We start from the raw sequence: 21700 nt of genomic DNA, 5'->3' as shown, positions 1-21700 counted from the left end.
TATATATATATATATATATAAACCATATGGCAGTGAAAGCTTAGAATGGAAGAAATAAGTTAAGTGGGACAGTTTGTTTATTATTTTGGTTGCAGAAATAAGTGGAATATCTTCTCCCTGGGTCTTTTAATCAAATCTTCTAAATGGCAAACAAGCTGGTTTTAGGTGTCTTATCTCATTCCAAACTCTGATGTTAGTATAATTACCATATTCCATATACCAGAGGGCCCAGTCAAAAGGCAGTACATTTAAAATGATCATTTATATTATGAGTTCTCCAAATGCTTCCCCAGACCCATTTTCCTTCTGCCAAAATAAATGCACTGTGTGTCAATTTCCAAGCAGCTAAGGATAGAGTTAGAGCCACACATATTCAATAAATTTGTGTGCTCCAATGGGCCTAGCCCTGTTCTGACTTCAAAGGATGCGTAAGTCATTCTCTTCAGAAGTGAGAATCCAAGTTCCGACCCTAGCTAGAGCTGATTTAGGGAGAGAAGAGGGAAGGAAGAAAAAGGCAGAAACAAAGAGATGGCCAACATGGGCCCTAGACACAAGGAAGGTCAAGAGGACAATGGAGCGATACAAGGTTGAAAGAAAGATGACCAATGTGCTACCCTTACATCTCTCCCAAGACATCCAGTAATACATCCAAGGGTCACAAGGATGGTTTTGAGAAACAATGACTTGGCCTGAGCTGTCATGGTGAAGCTGAAAATATGCTGAATACTCATCAACATTAAAACTCTCAAAGAGACATCCGAAACCACAGTTCCCTTCAGCCTTCTCATGCCTCGAGATGGCCTGTGTATGGGAGGGCACAGGCTTGCTGTTGAATATGAGCCTCCTGGAGCTGGAGGGACCTGATCCATCTCTGTGTCTTCAGGTGTGCGATGTCCCAAAGCAACCTATTTCTCCTTAAAGTTTTCAAAGCTCTCAGATACAATGGCAGTTTCCTTCTGGGTCCTCCTTTGGTGTATTTTCACTGCTGGCCAAGGAGATTTCATATACCACACAAAATTCCCCATTTAGAAGGAAATCTGTCATTGTTACTTCATCATGACCAAACATAAAGAACCTCCTCAAAAATCTACCACCTACTTAGTGACGGAATGAACTCAAGACAAAGTGTAAGATACCATGTTATATATATTCATGCTTTAGAGATTTACAAGCATGTTCATATTCACTGTCATTTGATCACTTCAACAACCTATTTTATAGATGAGGACATTGAATCTCCTAAAGGTTCAATGATTTGGCCCAGGATGCACGGTTGCTAAACTGTGACCGGGATACAAATCCATTCCATAATTTTCTCTTGTTTTAGGCTAAACAATCCAAATATTGGATTTAAGGAGACCGATGAGAAACTAAAGAAGTTAAACCAAATCTACAAGCGTGGGTGAGTTTGAAGGAGACCTACAGTTATTTTTCACCGCACTAATTTGCTTCCCATTCTTCTTATCCCTGCTCCCAAGTTTTCTGACCAAGAATAGAACTTACTTTGTGCAATTGCCATGACTCCAGAGAGGGGTGTCATGATGAGGTTTTGAGATTGCTGGGGGTTATGGTGGGAGAGGCTGTGGATATTCGTCAAGGTGCTGACTGGGGGCAAACCTCCTCCCGAGACTGAGATCTGATGGAGAGAAAAAAACAAGAGAAACATGGGTGGTCTTGGACCACAAAGAGCAGTTTCTAACATGATGTGACTTAGCGATTCCTTGGCATGGCTAGTTCTCAAATTCATTCCTTCATTCACTCAATAACAATTATTGGCTGGGCGCGGTGGTTCACGCCTGTAATCCCAGCATTTTGGGAGGCCAAGGCAGGAGGACTGGCTGAGCTCAGGAGTTCAAGACCAGCCTGGGCAACATGGTGAAATCCCATCTCCACAAAAAAAGAAAAAAACACAATTATTAAGTGTCTACTGTGGGACAGACACTATTCTAGGTGCTGGGGATAGAGCAGTAAGTAAAACAGACAATGATCCCTGCCCTCATGGTGCATTTGTAGTTGACTGTCTGAGTTACTAGCCAACTTCAGAAATTACTAAGGGTTGAGGGAGATTAGCCATTATAAGGTTTCTCTACTTTTTCTACATCTCCAGTACACATTACAACATTTTTTCTTTCTTTTTTGGTCAAGGATCCTATATTGTAATCGCCATTATATTTTAATGACAGATTAGTATGAGAAAGCTACTGATTTTTGTGTATTTACTTTATACATGACCACTTCATTGAAACTTACTAGTGTCTTTTCCTCATTGATTTTTTTCCAAGTATGTAATTGTAATACAAGCAACTGATGGTAACAGAGTCTTTTCCTTGCTAGTATGGATATGTCTACATGTCCTATTGCATTGCTTAGAACTTACAGTATTAAACAATAACAGCTGTAACAGATGTGCTTGTTTCTGATGTTATCAGAAATGTTTCCAATGTTCTCCCGTTAACTCTAGTTGTAATTATAAGGGCACCATCAGTTTTATACACACCTACACTTTTTCCATGATAAATCAGTTTACTACTTATAGTTTCAAAATAATTTTTTTCTTTTTTTGAGGTGGAGTCCAGCTCTGTCGCCCAGGCTGGAGTGCAGTGGTGTGATCTCGGCTCACTGCAATCTCCGCCTCCTGGGTTCAAGCAACTCTCCTGCCTCAGCCTCCCGAGTGGCTGGAACTACAGGCACCCACCACCACACCTGGCTAATTTTCGTATTTTTAGTAGAGACGGGATTTCACTATGTTGGCCAGGCTGGTCTTGAACTCCTGACCTCAGGTTATGTGCCCACCTCGGCCTCCCAAAGTGCTGGGATTACAGGCGGGAGCCACTGTGCCCAGCCTCAAAATAATTTTTAAAGTTATTATTAAGAAAGGACTGGCCCCTCTTATTCTGAACCCAGGCATGCTTGAGAGCATCAGGAACAATGAAAGGTGCTCTAGGGTTAGGATACACCAGATGTCTCAGTAACTCAACTCTCCTTCTTCCATCTTTCACTTCCCAGAGCTCTTCAGACTATAGGTCGCACACCAGCACCCAGGTAAGATGGTATCTCCCACCCTGCCCTTCTGGTCAACCCCACAGCGTCCAAGGTTAATTTGAAAAAGAAAGAAAGAAAAAACCAAACAGGTTTGTTTGTGTATTTAAAACAAGCATCAAGAAATGAGTTAGGGGGTCACATGACCAAGAAGGAATTCTGACCACATCAAACAAGAGAGAACCAGCCTGTTTGCTGGACTTGTTTTCAAAATGTCAGAGTCATTTTAAAAAAATAAAAAAGTCCGTAACCTGCCTTCAGACTGAATCTCTTGGGTAATGTAGTTCCTTTGGAGAAAGTCAACCAGGTGACAGTAATTTCTCTGCCATTTCAGCATTTGGTTAATGGTATAAGAGAAATGTGGAAGCGGTGATAAAGATAATTTAAATGTGTGTGGCTTTAGGATTTGTAAAGTGCTTTCACTGATTGTCCTTAATAGATAATGGCACAAGTAGGGCAGGCATTATTACTATCAGTCCCTATACTGCAGATCAAGAAACTGATCTTTACAAGAGTTGAGACTATTTCTGTGTCACTTGACTCATAAGTGAAAAAGCCAGAGTTAAAATCCAGTTTTGCTGGAGCTTAAATCTTATCCACATACTAAATTTGGGCAACCTTGATCAAGTTACTTCCCATTCTAAAATGCAACTATTATTTTTTAATTTTTTTTTTTTTTTTTTTTTTGAGACAGGGTCTTACTCTGTCACCAAGGCTGGAGTGCAGTGGCACGATCACAGCTCACTGCAGCTTCGAACTCATGGAATTAAGCGATCTTGTCACCTCAACCTCTGGAGTAACTGGGACAACAGGCATGCACCACCATGCTTGGCTAATTTTTTAATTTTTTGTAGAGACAGGGTCTTGCTGTGTGACCCAAGCTGGTCGTGAACTCCTGGGCTCAAGCAATTATCTTTCCTCACCTCCCAAAGTAGTGGAATTACACGTGTGAACCACTGTGCCCAGCTACAACCATTACTTTCTATTTAGCTCCTGGACTGATGGAAGCTAGGGCACTGCTAAGGCTATCAGTGGTGATCCTTACATGATAATTTGGAGAACCTGAATTATATTAATGCTGTCACTTACGGTGTGTTCACTATGCTAGGTTCTTTACATACCTATAGTCTATAATGTTGGTATTACTATCCCTATTTCATAGATAAGGATACTGAAATTTAGAGAAGTTAAGAAGTGTGCCCAAGTGGTAGAATTGGGGTTGAAAGCAGGCTATCTGCCACCACGGCCTGCCTGAGCTTTTCACCATCAGGACATACTGCTTGATACTGTGAAAGTATCCAGTATGTGCTTTTCTTTTTTCTTTCCTTCTTTCCTTCTTTTTTTTTTTTTTTTTAAAGGTTTGACATGCACAGACTATAACCCTAAACCTGGCCAGTTTTTTGTCAACGCATGACATTTGGGCATGGGGTTGGGTAGGGGCAGGCAGTACAACAGAGAGTTCAAATGGATTGACTTTATTTCCAAAACCAGTCCTTGGGGAAAGATTTCAAGGCATGTCCTACTGAAAGTCAGCATGCAGAGACTGTCATTCCTAGAACAGGGCTGACCCAAAGAACAACAGAGCTGCAAGCAATCTTCACACCAACCCTATGACGTAGGTATCATTATCCCCCATTTTACAGATGAAGAAACTGAGGTTAAGCAATTTGTCCACCCTACTGCTGGTGAATGACCAAGCCAAGGCTTGCACATACTGGTTCCCTTGCCTGCATTCCTTTTTAGCCATACTCCACTCTTACCTTGGTGGACCAAGATCCATGATGGACATGTTATTATATTAACAAGAAAACAAACTCTTGAATTTGGGCCTCTGATGATAGTGACACAGCGCATGCACTAGGGTGTTTGGAGACAAGAGAAAAGCCAGTCCCTGCGAACAAGCTTCCAGGTGTTTGCTAACGTTGAGGTGTACAGTCTTGGTCAATCATCAATCCAGTAACACACTGCCCAGTTAAAGCACTGCCGAACAGAACAGGAAGCAAAAAGCGTGTCCGCAGGCTGCATTTAGAGCGGCCCTGGCCTGGGTGAGGCAGCCTGCCTCTTAAAAGGAGTGGCAGAGCTCAACAGGAAACCCCAAGGACCTTCAAGCAATAAGAGCTGAGACCTGGAAGGTTTTTCCACACTGAGAAGTCAAGACCTCTTCCATAAGGCCCCCTTCTCCATTGAAGCCTGGGTAATCCTTAACCATAACTTGTTCGGGACACTCTTGAGAAGACAGAAAGACTTGTCTGTGCCTCTCACAGGTAACTGACACAAGTGATTCTTCATATGGAGAAGAATCTTTCTTAAGGGATAGGTGGGAGTAGGAGAAGGGGGCTGCAAAATGCCTCCCCTAGGAGTGCCCTTTCATTTTTGTTTTCAGAGACCACGACCAGGGCGAGCAGCTCAGGTCCTCTGAAACCAGAATTGGCCGGGTCAGTGTTCCCCTCAGAAACCACACTTTGTTTTTCCTCCAGGGAGCCAGGGACTCAGTCACCTGTGACCCACCGTTTCTGTGTTGCCTACACAGCACACACGTCAAGATCTAAAATGGCCTCTGCACCCTGTTGCCCTCACCCATCCTGGCCCCGACTCTGGGAATGTGTGTAGCTCCACCTTCAGCATGAAAGTCAGGAACCTGCGGCTCCTCCCTCCCCTGAAAAACAGAGCATGACCCAAAGAATAGAGCTTTTCATTCTGTACCCTTGCCGTGTTGCAATGTTCCTGTTCTCCCATAAGCCACTCTCCTGCACTTGTGTTGCTACAGGATCAGAACCTAATCCTAATTAGAACCTAGTTTTATTAATTTTATTATTATTATTAATTATTGTTTTTTGAGACACCCGAGTCACACTCTGTTGCCCAGGCTGGAGTGCAGTGGCGTGAACTCGGCTCACTGCAACCTCTGCCTCCCAGGCTCAAGTGAGCTTCCCACCTCAGCCTCCTGAGTAGCTGGGATTACAGGTGCATGCCACCACGCCCGGCTAATTTTTGTATTTTTTTTTTTTTAGAGATGACGTTTCACCATGTTGTCCAGGCTGGTCTCAAACTTTCTGGCCTCAAGTGATCCACCTGCCTCAGCCTCCCCAAGTGCTGGAATTACAGGTGTGAGCCACTGCACCTGGCCTAGAATCTAATTTGATGTAGAAAATTCAAATTCAAATTATCCATTCTTCACCAAGTGTGCTGAACTTGCATCTGGATGTGGGGCTGTGGTTACAGACATAGAAAACTTCATTTAATGAGAATGATATTGACATTAACACGACAACAACAACAATACTGCAGTTGATTGACTATTTCCCATGGCAAACACTGCAGAGTATTTCTCATATGTTATCACGCTCATGCCCCTGCCGAGCCTACTGGTACCACCCCTATTTTATAGATGAGGAAAAGAGATCATAAGTAATCGAGTAACCTGTTCAGGCTGCACAGTTATTAAGAGCTGGAGCTGAGATTTGAACCTGGGCAATTGTAACTTCAAAGCTGGTGTTTCTCCCTCCCTAAGCGACACCCCAGCGCATCTACCATTTGTACTGTGATCTTCACTGTCATGGCATCCCATGTCTTTGGCCGTTCCAGTTCAAGAAGCTTCTCCCCATCGCCTCCTATCCACTACATCCTGACTTGCTAATGACTCTCCTTGTGAGTACCAAGGGGATGGTAAGGAGGAAGAGGGGGCTTGTGTCAAAGTGAGGTGCTCTTTAAGTTAAAAAATTGGCTTTGGAGGCCTTGGGGGAGGGATGAATGAACATTTTATCAACACAAATGTCATTGGCAAGCCCTGAAACAAACAGTGTCCCACCGGGCTTGCTCCTTTATGAGGCATTCAATCAATAAAATGAGAGCAGAACTCTGTCAGATTTATTGGCTGGGTTCAAACCGAACACCTCTTCTACCCGCCGAAGGCTAGGTCACCAGCACTACCTCTCCTTTCCAACTCCGGACAGCCCTCATTTTCCCCTGCGGGGCTACAATGGTTCATTGTTTTGAGGCAGGCCTTGTGAGAAGTTGTGTTTGTTTTGCCTCTTATCTTATCAGCTCCAGAGCTACAATGGCCCAGGTGTACTCACCATTTTACCATCAGGTGAGAGGAGATTGTGGCCTGGGTCCAGGCTGGCTGGGGAGACTTGCTGTAAAACCGACTGGCTGGTCACCATGGCGCTGTTGCCATGGTGACTGATTGTTGAGGAGGAAGTGACCTCATTGTTTCCCTGCTGGCTGTAGCGCACTCCTGCAAAACAACACAAACCCAATAGGGAACATTAGTGCCACCAGGGCCCTGGAACAATGACTCGGCACCCCCTGTTTTCAGAAAATAAAGTTGCCTTCTCCTCCCCTGTCCACCCACAAGAAATATCGGCTGTTTTTCTCCAGGGTAAATATGGCATGTTCTTTATTTAATTCTAGAATATAAGCTCCATGAGGGCAGGGCATTTTTATCTCTTTTGTTTTGTTCACTGATGTATCCCCAGTGCCTTGGCACTGACTAGCCACTCAGTAAACTTCTGATGAATAAATGAATGACTGGATGGATTCTGTTTGTTATTGCTTCCGCAAAGTTCTTTTAGGATACTCTTACTGGCTGGAGTATTTCTTTTATTCTTTAAAACACCTTCTAGAAATGTTTGTTTCCCTGGCATCTCTTGTGGCGCTGCAAAGAATAAGTGGACCCATGTGACAAAGAAGAAGCCCTTGTCCAGTGACCCTTGAAAGAGCCATAGCTTAGGCGTTGGTCTCTGTGTATCACCTTTGTGGCCAGGCCCAAGAGGTCAGGGGCACGGACACAGGCAGAGCAGGACAGGGATGAAGCTGCATCTAGGGGCTAGGCTGTAGAACTCACATTCCTTTGGTGGGGTCCCATTTGGCTGCCTTCCAGGGCACAGGGAAAGGTGCGTCTGCCGGGAGGTGGGGCAGACAGCACACACAGGCAGATGTGGATGCTTAGTAAACCACTGGAGTTTGCTCTGCAAGGGAAGGGTAGAACCAAACATGTTTACAGCCTCACTGCTCTGACCCTCCCTCTTGCTCGGGAACCAAAATGGAGGTCTGCTCTCAGGAAAGAAAAGTACTGGACAGAGATCAGGCAACTGAAGGAAGCCAAAAGAACGCCAAGAACCTGGGTCCAGTTTGCAGATGGAAGTCCTGCTTGATGTGCCCATGAAACAGTCAAGGACAAGGTTGGGGTTACATGGGACATCTCACCCTAAGTTCAGTGCTTAGAAAGACAGTGTTCTTGTTTTTTGCTTTGGATTTGACAAAAAGGTTTGGAGGACCCTGTCCTGCAGAGACCAAATACTCTAGGCATGGAATCATCTGGAGAAGTGGACCAACTCTTTGGCTGCACGTCTTCCTTTGCCCAGTTTCCCAAGATGAACCATCCCTGTATACTGATTCTGTTGGTTCTCTTTCATCCACTCACCCCCTGCCTTAGTTAGAGCCCCACCTTCCAGAGGAGGCTACAAAGTTCCCCCAGGGGCCAGGCACACTGTCATAATCAGTGTCATAATCTGCCTCTAATTCACTAAGATGAAGCTTACCAAGATGAGACTAGATGAGCCCCAAGCCAGTTTTCCTTGGATCTTCCTAAGGACATTACCCAAGGCTGATATGACCTAGAGCTTAAGAGGGCTGGGGAAAAAAAGAAAACAAATGCTAAAGCTGGGTTCTAGCCTTCAAGAGCAACTTGTCTGAGTATGTAGTGGCTTGATGCTTGCTCTCTGAGCTTTTCTATTGGCCATTTTCCCCATTCTTTGAATCAAGGAGCTGCTAGTGGGGGTGGTGGTGACAGTGAGATGGCGCTGGAATTGGTGTATTGGTTTAAGGCACTACATTTTTGAGGAAGAACAGAAATCATGAAGTTAAAAGGAGGAAGAGCGTCCAGCTCCCCAAGTCAACAGCCCGTGCCCAGTACCCTGTCCTCCTGTGCATCTATTTGCAGCCCCCACGTCTCCTGTTTGCCATCGATGCCATCCCATTGGATTAAATGAGGCCTTCTTTCTTCACTCACATTTGCCACCCAGTTCCCAGCAGGATGCTGCCAACAGTTCAAAGTGTTGTCACAGATAAGAAGAAAGAGATTTGAACGTTATGAGCTCTGAAGGCAGAGCTAGGTCCAATGGAAAAGAGGAAGGCAGATTTCAAATAAATAAAAGGAAGAATTTCTATCAAGGAGGGGCAGTGGGAAGACTATGGACTCTGCAGCTAAACCAACTCGGGTTCAAATTCTGACGCTGCTCTTAATAGATCTGTGATCATGGGAAAATTACTTTCCCTCTCTGTGCCTTTGTTTCCTCTAGAAAAACGGAGAGAATGCATCCTCAACGGGGCTCTTTTTGGATTAGAGGTAACATCTATACGGTTTCTTGCAAAATGCCATATAAATGGCAACTATGGGTGGGGATGCTATGGGGAGGAAGCTGGTATAGGAATGGACCCCAAGATATTTGCCTTAAGGTCCCAGAATTCCGGATGGCTTAGGACAGATTCTAAACACTGAATGGAATTATCTTCCGTAGAGAAGAGTTTCCAAAGAATCCTACCCTGGCAGACCCACTGATGCTTTGCCCTGGAAGCAACTTAGGAGGGAGGTCTGGCCGCTGCCCTCTTGCTCTGTTCTTTTGGAGGAACTGGACTTCACCCTGTTTTCCTCCTGCTTTCTCTGACTCCCTAACCAGCTATTTACCTCCCCGAGAGGCTCTGCTCCTGAGAGAGTGGTGATAACGCTGGGAGTCAGGTGTGTTTTCACCTCCCAGCCTGTCCCCATCATCGATTCAGTCTCAAGTCAAACAGTCTCTGGATTTAGCCTATTTAATTTGGCTGACGGAAAAGGGCCAGCCCTCTGATGATCAAATATGGGTCACAGGGAGGCTTCTCCCCTACCAAAGGCTACGCAATTATTTATTTAAAAATAATTAACCAAGGATTTCCGCAGGAAACAAAAGGCTTCTTTACAAGGGAGCATGTCAGGAGAGACTCAAGGGCCATTTGTTAGAGTCTAGGCAGCATATTCCAAGGCTGTTGTGGTTTTCACACTTTGTTTTCTCCCCAACAAAACTTTAATATAAGAAATATAACGATGGAGCTGCTCTGTTAAAAGACAGATGAGCCTAGACCTCTGAACATTCCTTTAAAAGCCTCTGGTTAAGTGATAGAGGTCTGGCTGGGAATTGGGGGATCCCTGTTTTAATCTCAGCTCTGCTGTCAATTTCTTGGGTGAGCACCAGCTTCCTTGTCTATAAGCCAGAGGACTGCCCACCGTGGGGAGGGGGCCATTGTCACAGCAGTATGATGGGAGCCAGGCACAAGGCTGCTCATCAGCTCCAGATCCACCTGCAGCTGTTCCCACGATGCTCCTCTCACCAAGAATGTGGCAATCACTGGCCCCTGAGAGGGTGGCTGTAATCAGCCAGCCATCTTATGGGGGGAGGGGTGGGGTGCATCACAAGGTATACACCAAAATAGGTGCTCTTGTTAGAGGAAGGAGAGGCCAGTCCTCCTGTATTTCAAAAACTCAGAAGAGCACTTGAAGTGAGAACAAAAATAAGTGCAAAGTGTGTAGGCTCTGGAGCCAGGTGACCTGGGTTTAAATCTTGGCTCTACCCTGTAAGACCTGTGTGACCTTGGAAAGTTACTTAACCCCCCTGAGCTTCAGTTCCTTATTGTTAACAATACCCATCCGTCAGGTCATTGCGAAGAGAACGGAATGAGTTAATGGATGTCCAAGTACCCAGACCATGCTGGGCATGTAACAGTTGCTGAAAACACGTCAATTCCTCCTACTTTGGGACTGTCTTTGTTTTAAAAGATATTTTTAGGAAGGCTGAGGTCATGCCACTTTATTGAGCACCTACCATGTGCCAGGCACTGTGCTAGGGAGCATTAAGAAATGGAATGGCATCTTCCCTTCTTCCTTCACCAATGCAAGTTCTTAAAGTGAACATATGACAAGGGCTCTGGTTTAATATTCATTAACCAAAGATGCCAGGTTAATAGCCACAGAGGACCCACAGGAGAAATGACAATGGCAGATGGTAGCCATTCGCCTTCCACTTACTTCCTAGCTCAAGCCACTAATTGGCCCCGTCCCCAGTGTTGGCTCTGCAAACCACAGCAAGTGTGTCAAGCAGCAAAAGCCATCCAAGGTGGAGTTGAGACAACCCTGAGGCCCTGGTGAGTAGATCGTCTACTTTCCCCTGTTCCTAGGCATGAGCATCATGGGTATTGAGTTATTCCTGGATTCCCAACAGCATATGGGACAGACGCAGATCATTTGGTTTCTATCCGAAAGACTGGTGAGAAGTGCCAAAGGCACGGCAGAGGTGCATGGTTCCAAGAAGCCAGCATCCTTGCCCTGCCTTCCTGTGCGAGCACCATCTCCAAGTTGCCTTTCACACTGATGCAGCCTGGGATTTCTTTCTAAAACAAAGTCACACCATGCCTCTGCCCTGCTTGGAAATGCCTGATGGCTCCTCACTGCTTTCCAGAAAAGCCCCAACACCTGAGACTGGCAGAACTGGGCCTTCGTGATTCATCTGTTTTATTTGCACTATCTCTCACCACAACCTTAACGCATTTCTCAAATGGCCTGACCATCTCCTGCCTCTGCACCTTTGCTGTTCCCTCTGCCTGGAAAGCATCTCATGTCACATGTTGCCCCCTTGTGAAGGTCTTCTTGATTCATCCTGGGAGATGGCCACTCCATCCTTTGTATTTTACATGCACTAGACAGAGGCTTACGGCAGGAGTCAGTCACCCTGCATGCATGCTGATGATATGTTTACTTTTCTCTGCCTCTTAAAGAAAGAGATGAGTTTTTACTTGTCACATCCTCACAGCCTAGCAGACTGCCTGGTACTGTGAATATTTATTGACCGAAGGAACGAAACCCCAGCAGCTTTGAGCACCCATGCCCCAGACAAAGAGCATCACATCTAGCAGAAGGAGAAAATACAGTCAGTTCTGTATTTATTGTAGTGAAAGTGTAAATCTGTTCCAATTCTATTGACATATTAGGGGATAATTTGAGTATAATGTCAATTTCACATTTGCAAAACACTTAGTGAATTCAGAAAGCTGCATCCAGCCGAATGGAACCACATAGGAGAATACTAACAATGCTCCTGTGTGTACATATGCACACCTCAAACATCCTCCAAACACCTCAGTCCACTGTGTGCGCTGGTGAGACACATCCATGCAATATGGAGTCACATCTTTTCCTTCCCATTTCACTTAACCCTTTCTCCACTGATTCACAGTAACACACAACCCACAGCCCTTCTGATGCCCACTTCCCTAAGCAAACTTGCCATATTTATTGTTGTACAGCATTTATATATTTCTTAACTATTTAACGGGTATAAAACTCTGATAATCTTTTTATTGGATTCTTATCTTTTAAAAATGTGTTGGCCAGGCACGGTGGCTCACGCCTGTAATCCCAGCACTTTGGGAGGCCGAGGTGGGTGGATCACTTAAGGTCAGGAGTTCGAGACCAGCCTGGCCAACGTGGTGAAACCCTATCTCTACTAAAAATACAAAATTTAGCTGGGCATGGTGGTATGTGCATTAGCTGGGCATAGTGGTGTAATCCCAGCTACTCAGGAAGTTAAGGCAGGAAAATTGCTTGAACCTGGGAGGCGGAAGTTGCAGTGAGCTATCGCGCCACTGCACTCCAGCCTGGGTGACCAGAGCAAGACTCCATCTCAAAGCAAAAAATGTGTCGCTGAGGAAGTTTTCAAGTGTTGTGCTTTTTAAAAATTTTATTTCAGAGACAGAATCTCATTCTGTCACCTAATCTGGAGTACAGTGGCATAATCTCAGCTCACGGCAACCTTCACCTCCTGGGCTCAAATGATTCTCCTGCCTCAGCCTTCTAAGTAGCTGGGACTACAGGTGCCCACCACCATGCTCAGCTAAATTTTTGTATTTTTGGTAGAGACAGGGTTTCACCGTGTTGGCCAGGCTGGTCTCAAACTCTTGACCTCAAGTGATCCACCCACCTCAGTCTCCCAAAGTGCTGGGATTGCAGGCATGAGCCACCGCGCCCGGCCTCAAGGGTTGTGCTTTTAATCCTGTTTTTCCCACAAGCCCTGTGGTTCTTACCACATGGCTTAGCAAACTATGGTGATTTTTAGGCTGCGTATGTCAGGTTATATAGAACCTACTGTGCCTGTGTGTTCAAAGACAAACATGGCTGCCTTACAGGAGGACCCCAGAGAGGCACTGCTTAGGATGCCATTCACCAGAGATACTCTGCAGAAACCTGTGCTTCAGGGGCTTAGAGCTACAGCTCACAGAGCCCCTGGAGATTTAATTCCGCTCTAAGAGCTTCAAAAAACAGCTGAGACCCCAATTCCACGATTCCAGAGATCAGCTGGGCACCAGGCTCCAGACACTTTAAACTAACAATCTCTCTCTCTCTCTCTGCCTTAACTCTCTGGTGATTCTGGGTCAGTTAACTTCTGGGCCTTGGCATTTTTGTCTGTGAAAGGGGCATGCAGATATTCCTTCTTCACAACCCAGAATCATTAATGAATAAAATAATGTCAGAGATGCACTGGTTCTGCTGTGTGAACAGAAGAGCAATGTCAACCAGGAAAACAGGACCAGAATTGCTCTTTCAGTAAGAAGAAATGAGGAAAGTGGGGATTCCTGGGCAATGTGGGCTCAGCTTGCCCCTGATGTGGCCTTTGGCGCTGAAGCCTGGGGGTTCCTTTCGCTGAGGTCTGTGAGCTGCACCCAGAATCTGGTGGGATGCCGTTCACCCTTGACATTTCAGAGCCAACCTCCCATCCCTGATAATGCAGGAATGTTCCTCTGGCTGGTGGACCTCTGCCAGCGTGAGTGAGCGTCCCAGCCACCAACAGAGTAAACATTACTCAACTGGCTGGGGCTCTGTCACACACATTCTTCCCCTGTGTTTCTAACCTCATGCAGAGTACAACCCAACCCTGTTGGGTCTAGAAACTGGGAATTTAAACTCAGGCAGGAGAGAACATGCGAAGGAGAAAGTTCTTCCAAAAGGAAATAACTATGTTCATTGTTCATAAATTATGAGTAGACAGAGTCATCTTTTCTATGAAGCCAAATCATTATGTTGGAGAGAGGACAGGGAGAGACTGGGCCAGGCTTGATGGACCCAGTACTGTGTCCTGATAACTCTACCTTCTCCCTAAACACATTACTTTTCTTAAGGACAGAGGCGCCGGGCGCGGTGGCTCAAGCCTGTAATCCCAGCACTTTGGGCGGCCGAGACGGGCGGATCATGAGGTCAGGAGATCAAGACCATCCTGGCTAACATGGTGAAACCCCGTCTCTACTAAAATACAAAAAACTAGCCAGGCGACCTGGCGGGCGCCTGTAGTCCCAGCTACTCGGGAGGCTGAGGCAGGAGAATGGCGTGAACCCGGGAGGCGGAGCTTGCAGTGAGCTGAGATCCGGCCACTGCACTCCAGCCTGGGCGACACAGCGAGACTCCGTCTCAAAAAAAAAAAAAAAAAAAAAAAAAAAAGGACAGAGGCAGAGAGACAAATGATTCCATCTGGTGAACTTCTGAGAGGCCCATTTGGAAGAAAAGAATGTGAACAATTCCCTGGCTTGAAACTGAGAACTCCAGAAATGAAAGCTTTCAAATGAGTTAGCATTGCTGCCTCAGTGTCCTTGTTTGTAGCACAGGACTTTTGCTAGTTCTTATTAATACTTCCTCCTCTGCGAGAATAAAGATTCATGTTTGCAAAGAGTTTAGAAGATTAAAAATCTGCAAGTGTGGAAGAAAAAGCTGATGCAAGATGAAAGCAATTTAAATGCTGGGCTGGTTTCAATTNCGACAAATGATTCCATCTGGTGAACTGCTGAGAGGCCCATTTGGAAGAAAAGAATGTGAACAATTCCCTGGCTTGAAACTGAGAACTCCAGAAATGAAAGCTTTCAAATGAGTTAGCATTGCTGCCTCAGTGTCCTTGTTTGTAGCACAGGACTTTTGCTAGTTCTTATTAATACTTCCTCCTCTGCGAGAATAAAGATTCATGTTTGCAAAGAGTTTAGAAGATTAAAAATCTGCAAGTGTGGAAGAAAAAGCTGATGCAAGATGAAAGCAATTTAAATGCTGGGCTGGTTTCAATTCCAGATCCTTTCTACCTAACATGACTTAGTTAGGAGCTCAATTCATAAGAGGAGAAATACAGACAGGCCTGTGGGGACAGTAAACATTCTTGACTCAAGGAGTAAAAGTTGAGTGATACTTAAGGGAAGCCCACAAACTGGTTTTCTTATTTAAAAAAAAATCAAAGCAAATGTAACCAAGAAAAGAAAAAAAATCTTTCATCAAAAGCACCTTGGCTGAGAACAGAAGCTAATGTGCATGGTGCACTTGAAAAAATTGCACATGCGGGGAGGTAGAAGAGCAACAGAAACTCCGTGTGTCCTCCCCCACAAGGTCTACCTGTGCCACCACGCCTCATCCTTACCAGAGTGGCACTTTCTGCAGGCAAACATCAGGTGGTTTGCAACGAATAGTTCAGCCTGAAGATTGCTGCTGTAGGCAAAAGGAACCAGCCTGGCACTTAAGAACTTGGGCAGTCCTCATATCTGAGAGTATGTTACACCCGTCTGCTTCTCAATGTGTCACAGGCACCCATTTGACAGAGTGGAAAACTGAGGTTCAGAGAGGACAAGGTTGTTTGCACCGCTCCTTGCTAGGGAGTCTGCCAGCAAGTCAGTGGTATTCCAAAGCTGACCCTTCTCCCTCTTTCCCATAAGCCCCAAATGGGCTCCAGATATGTAGAGCCTCCCCATCATGACCCACTAATAGCTTGAAATGATTTTGCAGGTTTGTTTACTTGTTCCTTGGCTGCATTCCTCACTAGAATGTAAGCCCCATGAGGGCAGGACTTTGTCTGTATTCTCCATTTTCTTCTTGGTCATGCTAGGCATTCATTAAACATTTGCTGAAGGAGTAAATGATGAATGAATAACCTACGCTTAAACTCTGATGACTCCACATCACTTTCCCCTTTAGACTGTTGAGTTGAGTGATGGTGAAGTGACCGGAGTATATCCATTTATCCTCTAAATCTCCCCGTTTTTCTTTTCTTTTTTGAGGCAAGCTCTAGCTCTGTCACCCAGGCTGGAGTGCGGTGGCGTAATCACAGCTCACTGCTGCCTTGACCTCCTGGGCTCAAGGAATCCTTCCACCTCAGCCCCCCAAATAGTTGAGACTACAGGTGCATGCCACCATGCTTGGCTAATTTATTATTATTACTATTGTTATTATTTTGTAGAGATGGGGGGTCTGTGTTGCCCAGGGTGGTCTCAAACTCCTGGGCTCAAGTAGTCCTTCTGCTTTGGCCTCCCTCTCCCTGTTTTTCTGTGGGCAAGGAGAGGCAAGCATTCTTTTTAAGGAGGAAGAAAGGGGAGTAAGAGAAAAGGAGAGAGAGATTAAAATATAATCAAAATTGAAGAAACAGTATTGATAGACTTGGGCAGTTTCACATTTGAAGAACTGAGTTTGGGGGCCACTGGGCTGATTTGGGTATAAGGAGAAGAGTCAATTAATGGGATTTTACTGTGGCAACATGAATAACTTAAATGCCCCTTTCTCCAAAGAAACTAGGGTAAAACTAAGAAGGGTTAATGGTGGACATCGTTAGGCTTAAAGGCTGTGGGGACAGACAGTGCTCTTCTGCAGTCTGGCTCCTGGGGTCTGGTGTTTTCTGAGCAGCTGCCTTTGCAGGCAGAGATAATATGGCTGCAACAAAGGCCTCTAGGCCTGGCCGACAAGGAGAATGGCGATAATCCCAGTGGGTCTGCGCAAAGGGAGAAAGGCTATAAAGCCATCAGCAGACTGAGCCACTGGGTGTCCACACAAAAGTAAGGTCCTATAAACAGACATCTGTATTGTGACTGAAGGGCTAATAAAATTGCCTGAGAAAAGAGAAGTTTTCCACCACAGCCTATACATAAGAAAGACCCTACTGGGAGATGATACCCAGGGAGAAGATCCTTTGAGGCCTGGCAAGTGTCAGAGCTGCCTTGTGATAGGGATTTGCCTGGCCAGATTCCAACCTCTTCATCACTGTCACAGAGGGCATCTCCATCAGTATCATTATCATCATCATCATCATCACCATCATCATGACAGATAGCTACTGATCACTGGCAGGCCCAGGGAGGCTCATCCCAAGCAACACCAGGTGTTGGGCACTGAGCTAGGAGCACCAGGCAAATGCTCAGGGAGCACCACCAGAGACCTGATGGCTGCCCAGAGCGGGGCAGTTTTGTTTCTGTCTCTCCAGATAATTGATTTGCAGTAGCCCAGTCCCTTTTCTAGACCTCACTTTGCTCAATGGAAACACAAGAGGAGAAGTTCTTGCTTTTTTCTTGCCCTGGGGATCCTGGTAAGAGATTTTAAAAGGAATGAAAGTAGTAGAACATTAAGCTAACTAGCAGAACTAAATTAAAGGAGTAGACTAGTTTACCAGTAGAATATTAGGGAGAAAGTCATGATATGTTCTTTGAAAACTTTCTGGTAACATTAAATGTTGACATTAATTTGTGAACTGTATACTTAAGCAGTGTTAATAGGGGTGAAGCTGGGTGACATTGTTTCTAGAGAAGAGAAATATGCCTCTCTCTCTCTCTATATATATATATGCCTCTCTCTCTCTCTCTATATATATATATATATATATATAGAGAGAGAGAGAGAGAGAGCGCGCGCACATATATGCTATATAAAACAAAACTAATCCTATGCTCAGTTTAATTCTTAAACTGAATACCAAATTTATAAAACAGGGGCTTCCTGCATATGCTTTGACAGGAAGCCCTCTATAATAGATATCTTTGTTTCACAAGTATATGGAGTGTCTACCGTGTGCCAGGCATAGGGCTATGGGCTGAAGACACAATGGTGAAGAAATCCAGCTCAGGCTTAGATGTTGGTACAGCCCACAATTCTACCATTCAGAATACATACATAGAGAGCAAGGTGTTCAGAGACTTCAGGGACCTTCTTCTTCATGGTGAGATTAAAGTTTACAAGTAGGGATGCAAACCCTCTAGTTCCCCCGGCTGTAGGGTTGTAGATAACGAGGAAGAAAGGCCGCTCATTTCTGTCTCTATCCATAAAACACCTTGAGAGAAATTAAGCACTTGTGTGCCCATCGTGCAAACTGATGTTACACAAATATGAGATGTTGTTTAAGTATTTTCCACCCTTGCTGAACAAGAACTCACTTAGGCTTCACTGCCAACCCAGTCCAATGGGTGCCAAGCAGGAAGAAGCACCCTGCAGTGGACAGGGCCAGAAGGCATGGGCATGCCAGCTGCTATTCAGAGGCCCTGAAAGTGTTAACCTCTAGCAGTTATAGGTGTCTCGTTTATACCCATTATAAATCTGTTTATTGTGACTGGCCCCACCCCATCTGCTGGCGTTGTAAAGCTCTAATGATCCCTAATAAAGGTGGAAGGCTTCTAACAGCACACAGTTCCTGAAATGGGGAAGGAGCGAGGGAGTGAGGGAGAGAAGGAGAGAGAGACAGATGATGAGTTTCACAATAAAATACCACAATGGCAAGCCTCCCTCTACACTTTAAGCTGCGGAGTCCTGGGCCCCAAGACTGGATGCAACACGCAGTCTCCAAATAATAGCCTATCAGAGTGGAAAAGCCCTCATCCCACACCCTCATTTGCCAGAATTCCCAGGAAGTTAAATGATTCACCCAAGGTCACCCTTGCTCATTGGTGGCTCTGATCTCCTGAATCCTAGTCCAAGGCCTCTCACCCTGGCTGCTTCTCCTTTCCCATTTCTGCAAGGGGCCATGAGGATTACCTTCAACCCCTTCAGAACTCTCCTGCTCCATCGGGCCTAGTAATGTCAATCCTGACTATGCATCCAAATCTCTCTCTCTCTCTTTTTTTTTAGAGACAGGGTCTCACTCTGTCACCCGGGCTGTAGTATAGTGGCACCAATGGGCACAAAGTGCTTAATTTATCTCAAGGTGTTTTATAAATGGAGATAGAAATAAGCAGCCTGTTCTCCTTGTTGTCTACAATCCAACTGCCATAGCTCACTCCACCCAAACTCCTGGGCTCAAGTGATCCTCCTGCCTCAGCCTTCCAAGTAGCTGGGACTCTAGGCGAATCTCTTAGGGCTTTTGTCAAAAGTTCTTATGCCTGTGAACCCCTCATCTCTCAATGCTGATTCTAAAGGTGTGGGTGGGTGGAGGAAGTCATGTCTATTTTTAATGAGCTCCCTGGATGATTTTTATGTGGTCTGGAGAGAGATTTGAGAACCACTGATCTTGCCAATACTTAAGTTCATTGTTTCTGATGTTTCAAATGACTAGCAGGGTTCATGGAAAGGGAAATCCTTCCAGGGTGAAACTGCAAGGCAAAACCCTTGTCAAGAACCCAGGGAGAACCCAAGCTCTTCTGTTCTCTCAACACCTTCAAGTTTCTGAGTCAATTCAATAATACTGTAATGGCAGCTAACCTTCCTTGCCAGGCACTGTTCTTGGCACTGGGCATGTCTGATCATATTTAAGCCTCACAGCACCCCTAAGGGGATAGGTATTGGGACAAAGAGGCTAATAACTTGAGGCCACACTGCCAGATAGTGACAGAACCACAACCCAAGCCAAGCCTGATTTGGGTGTTATGCTTGGCTACCCAGACACACACATCTGAATCCAGTCCTGAGAAGGGACTGGCCATAACGAGCTCACCTTGGCTCAGGTAGACTTTCCTTGGGAAAGTCTACATGCTAAAGACCATCTGCACAGTGTTTCTCCAACTTAGGAAGAACCTGCAGAGTACAAGTCCTGAGAAAACTGACTATTGACTTCTCAAAAGCATTGGAGGCATCGAGTCCCCCCCTTGCCAGTTGATTCCTCAGTGGCTGAATTCACACAAGTGTGCTATTGCGGAGGTTGTTGAAGTTAGAGCGTAGGGTAACGGGAAGGTACCTGAAGCAGAGGCATGCTCACAGGTTGAGGCAAGAGGTTTCCAGAAAATCAGCCCTTAGGAGCTTCCGAGGTTTCCCTTTGCTTCCCTCTCCTTCTTAATGCTCCTTCGCCTGAAGTTTGGGGGAACTTCCCTTCTAAGAACAGAGGCCATTAAGCTTCCCAGATGCAGCCTCCACTGGGAACATCCCACACCCCCTCTACCTGATAGGTTCCCAGGGCTAATTACTAATAAGCAATACACATGAGAGGGGTACTCACACCTCCTTTAATTAAAAAAGAAAAATGGCTGGGCATGATGGCTCATGCCTGTAATCCCAGCACTTTGGGAGCCTGAGGCGGGCGGATCACGAGGTCAGGAGATCGCAACTATCCTGGCTAACATGGTGAAACCCCATCTCTACTAAAAAAAGAAATACAAAAAATTAGCGTGGTGGCGGGCGCCTGCTATTCGGGAGGCTGAGGCAGGAGAATGGCATGAACCTGGGAGGCGGAGCTTGCAGTGAGCCGAGATCGTGCCTCTGCACTCCAGCCTGGGCAACAGAGTGAGACTGTCTCTCAAAAAAAGAAAGAAAAAGAAAAATGCCCTATTAATTACAGGAAATTCATGGTCATCTCGACTACATAAGCATCATGAACTTGACCTCCTGCTACACGGTCATGACCCTCCCGTCTGCCCCCACCAATCCATGGTCTTCCCAGCTTCCCCTCACTGTTTCCTGAATTTGTACTAAATGACTTACAACACTCAATATGCCTTGTGGATGTCACAGAGAAGTCCTAGGAAGAGCGGGAGACTGCCTCATACCCAATGTGCTACAAGAAGCCAGCCTAAGTTTGCTGCAAACACCAAGATGAATATCTAGTTGGAGATACTCAAATTCTTTAAAAATCAAGATTGAATGAAACCTCCAAGAAGGACAAGGGAAGAGGGAAAAAACTAAAAAACCAAAAAACAAAGAACCCACAAGCCTCTGCAAGGAATGGTAACAGCTACTATTTATGAGAGCCTGTTCTGTCTGGAGTGTTTTACATATATATTATCTCATTTAATTCTTCCAGCATCTGCATGAGTGGATGTCTCCACACCTCAAGAGGCAAGCACAGAGATTCCAGAGACTTGCCCAGGGTCACACAGCAGTAAGTGGCCAAGTTAAGGTTGGAATCTGGGTGTAGCTCCATAGCCTGTAATTTTGTCGCTGTGCCGGCTGGATTTAAAAGAGCATTTCCCCATATTAGATGTCAAGGCTGGTGATGGTGAGGCAAATTACACACGTTGGGGAGGCAAAGGGGAGTGAGTTGCTAATCCATCCCCAGTACTCAAAGTGTGTCCCAGACCATCCTCCTCAACAGCACCTGGGAACCTGTTGAAAACACAGAAACTCGGGGCTCACCCCAGGCCTACAGAATGAGAATCTGTATCTTAACACTCCCCGCCCCAGGGAATTACCATGCACTTTAACATTTGAGAAGCTAAATTTGAGAACCTGAGAATTGGTTCTCAAATTTAGCTGCACATTGCTATCACTTAGAAAGTTCTAACTACCTATGTGTAGGCCCACTCCCCAGCAGTTCTGACAGGTCCAGGGTGCAGCTTGGACACTGGGATTTTTAGATACTCCCTCAGGTGATTCTGAAGTGTGGCCACGTTTGAGAACTATTGTCCTGTGGCGGGGTCAGCAAACTGGTCT

General features: G+C 45.5%; 1 protein-coding gene across 3 annotated transcripts in view; it reads right to left on the bottom strand.

The window, feature by feature from the left end:
- Window positions 1-21700, bottom strand: part of HNF1B (HNF1 homeobox B) — a 61603-nt gene that overhangs the window by 18899 nt on the left and 21004 nt on the right. For all 3 annotated transcript variants that reach the window (XM_017864110.1, XM_017864107.1, XM_017864108.1), the window contains exons 5-6: window positions 7116-7276; window positions 1504-1636 (exon numbers count right to left, since the gene is read on the bottom strand). In XM_017864110.1, the coding sequence (XP_017719599.1) occupies window positions 1504-1636; window positions 7116-7276 (294 nt within the window). The remainder of the gene's footprint in view (window positions 1-1503; window positions 1637-7115; window positions 7277-21700) is intronic.

Source organism: Rhinopithecus bieti, unplaced genomic scaffold, assembly GCF_001698545.2.
Source record: "Rhinopithecus bieti isolate Rb0 unplaced genomic scaffold, ASM169854v2 scaffold_74621, whole genome shotgun sequence".
Taxonomy (NCBI): domain Eukaryota; kingdom Metazoa; phylum Chordata; class Mammalia; order Primates; family Cercopithecidae; genus Rhinopithecus; species Rhinopithecus bieti.
Note: the sequence above shows the minus strand (reverse complement) of the source record. Positions and strands in the feature narration are given on the sequence as shown.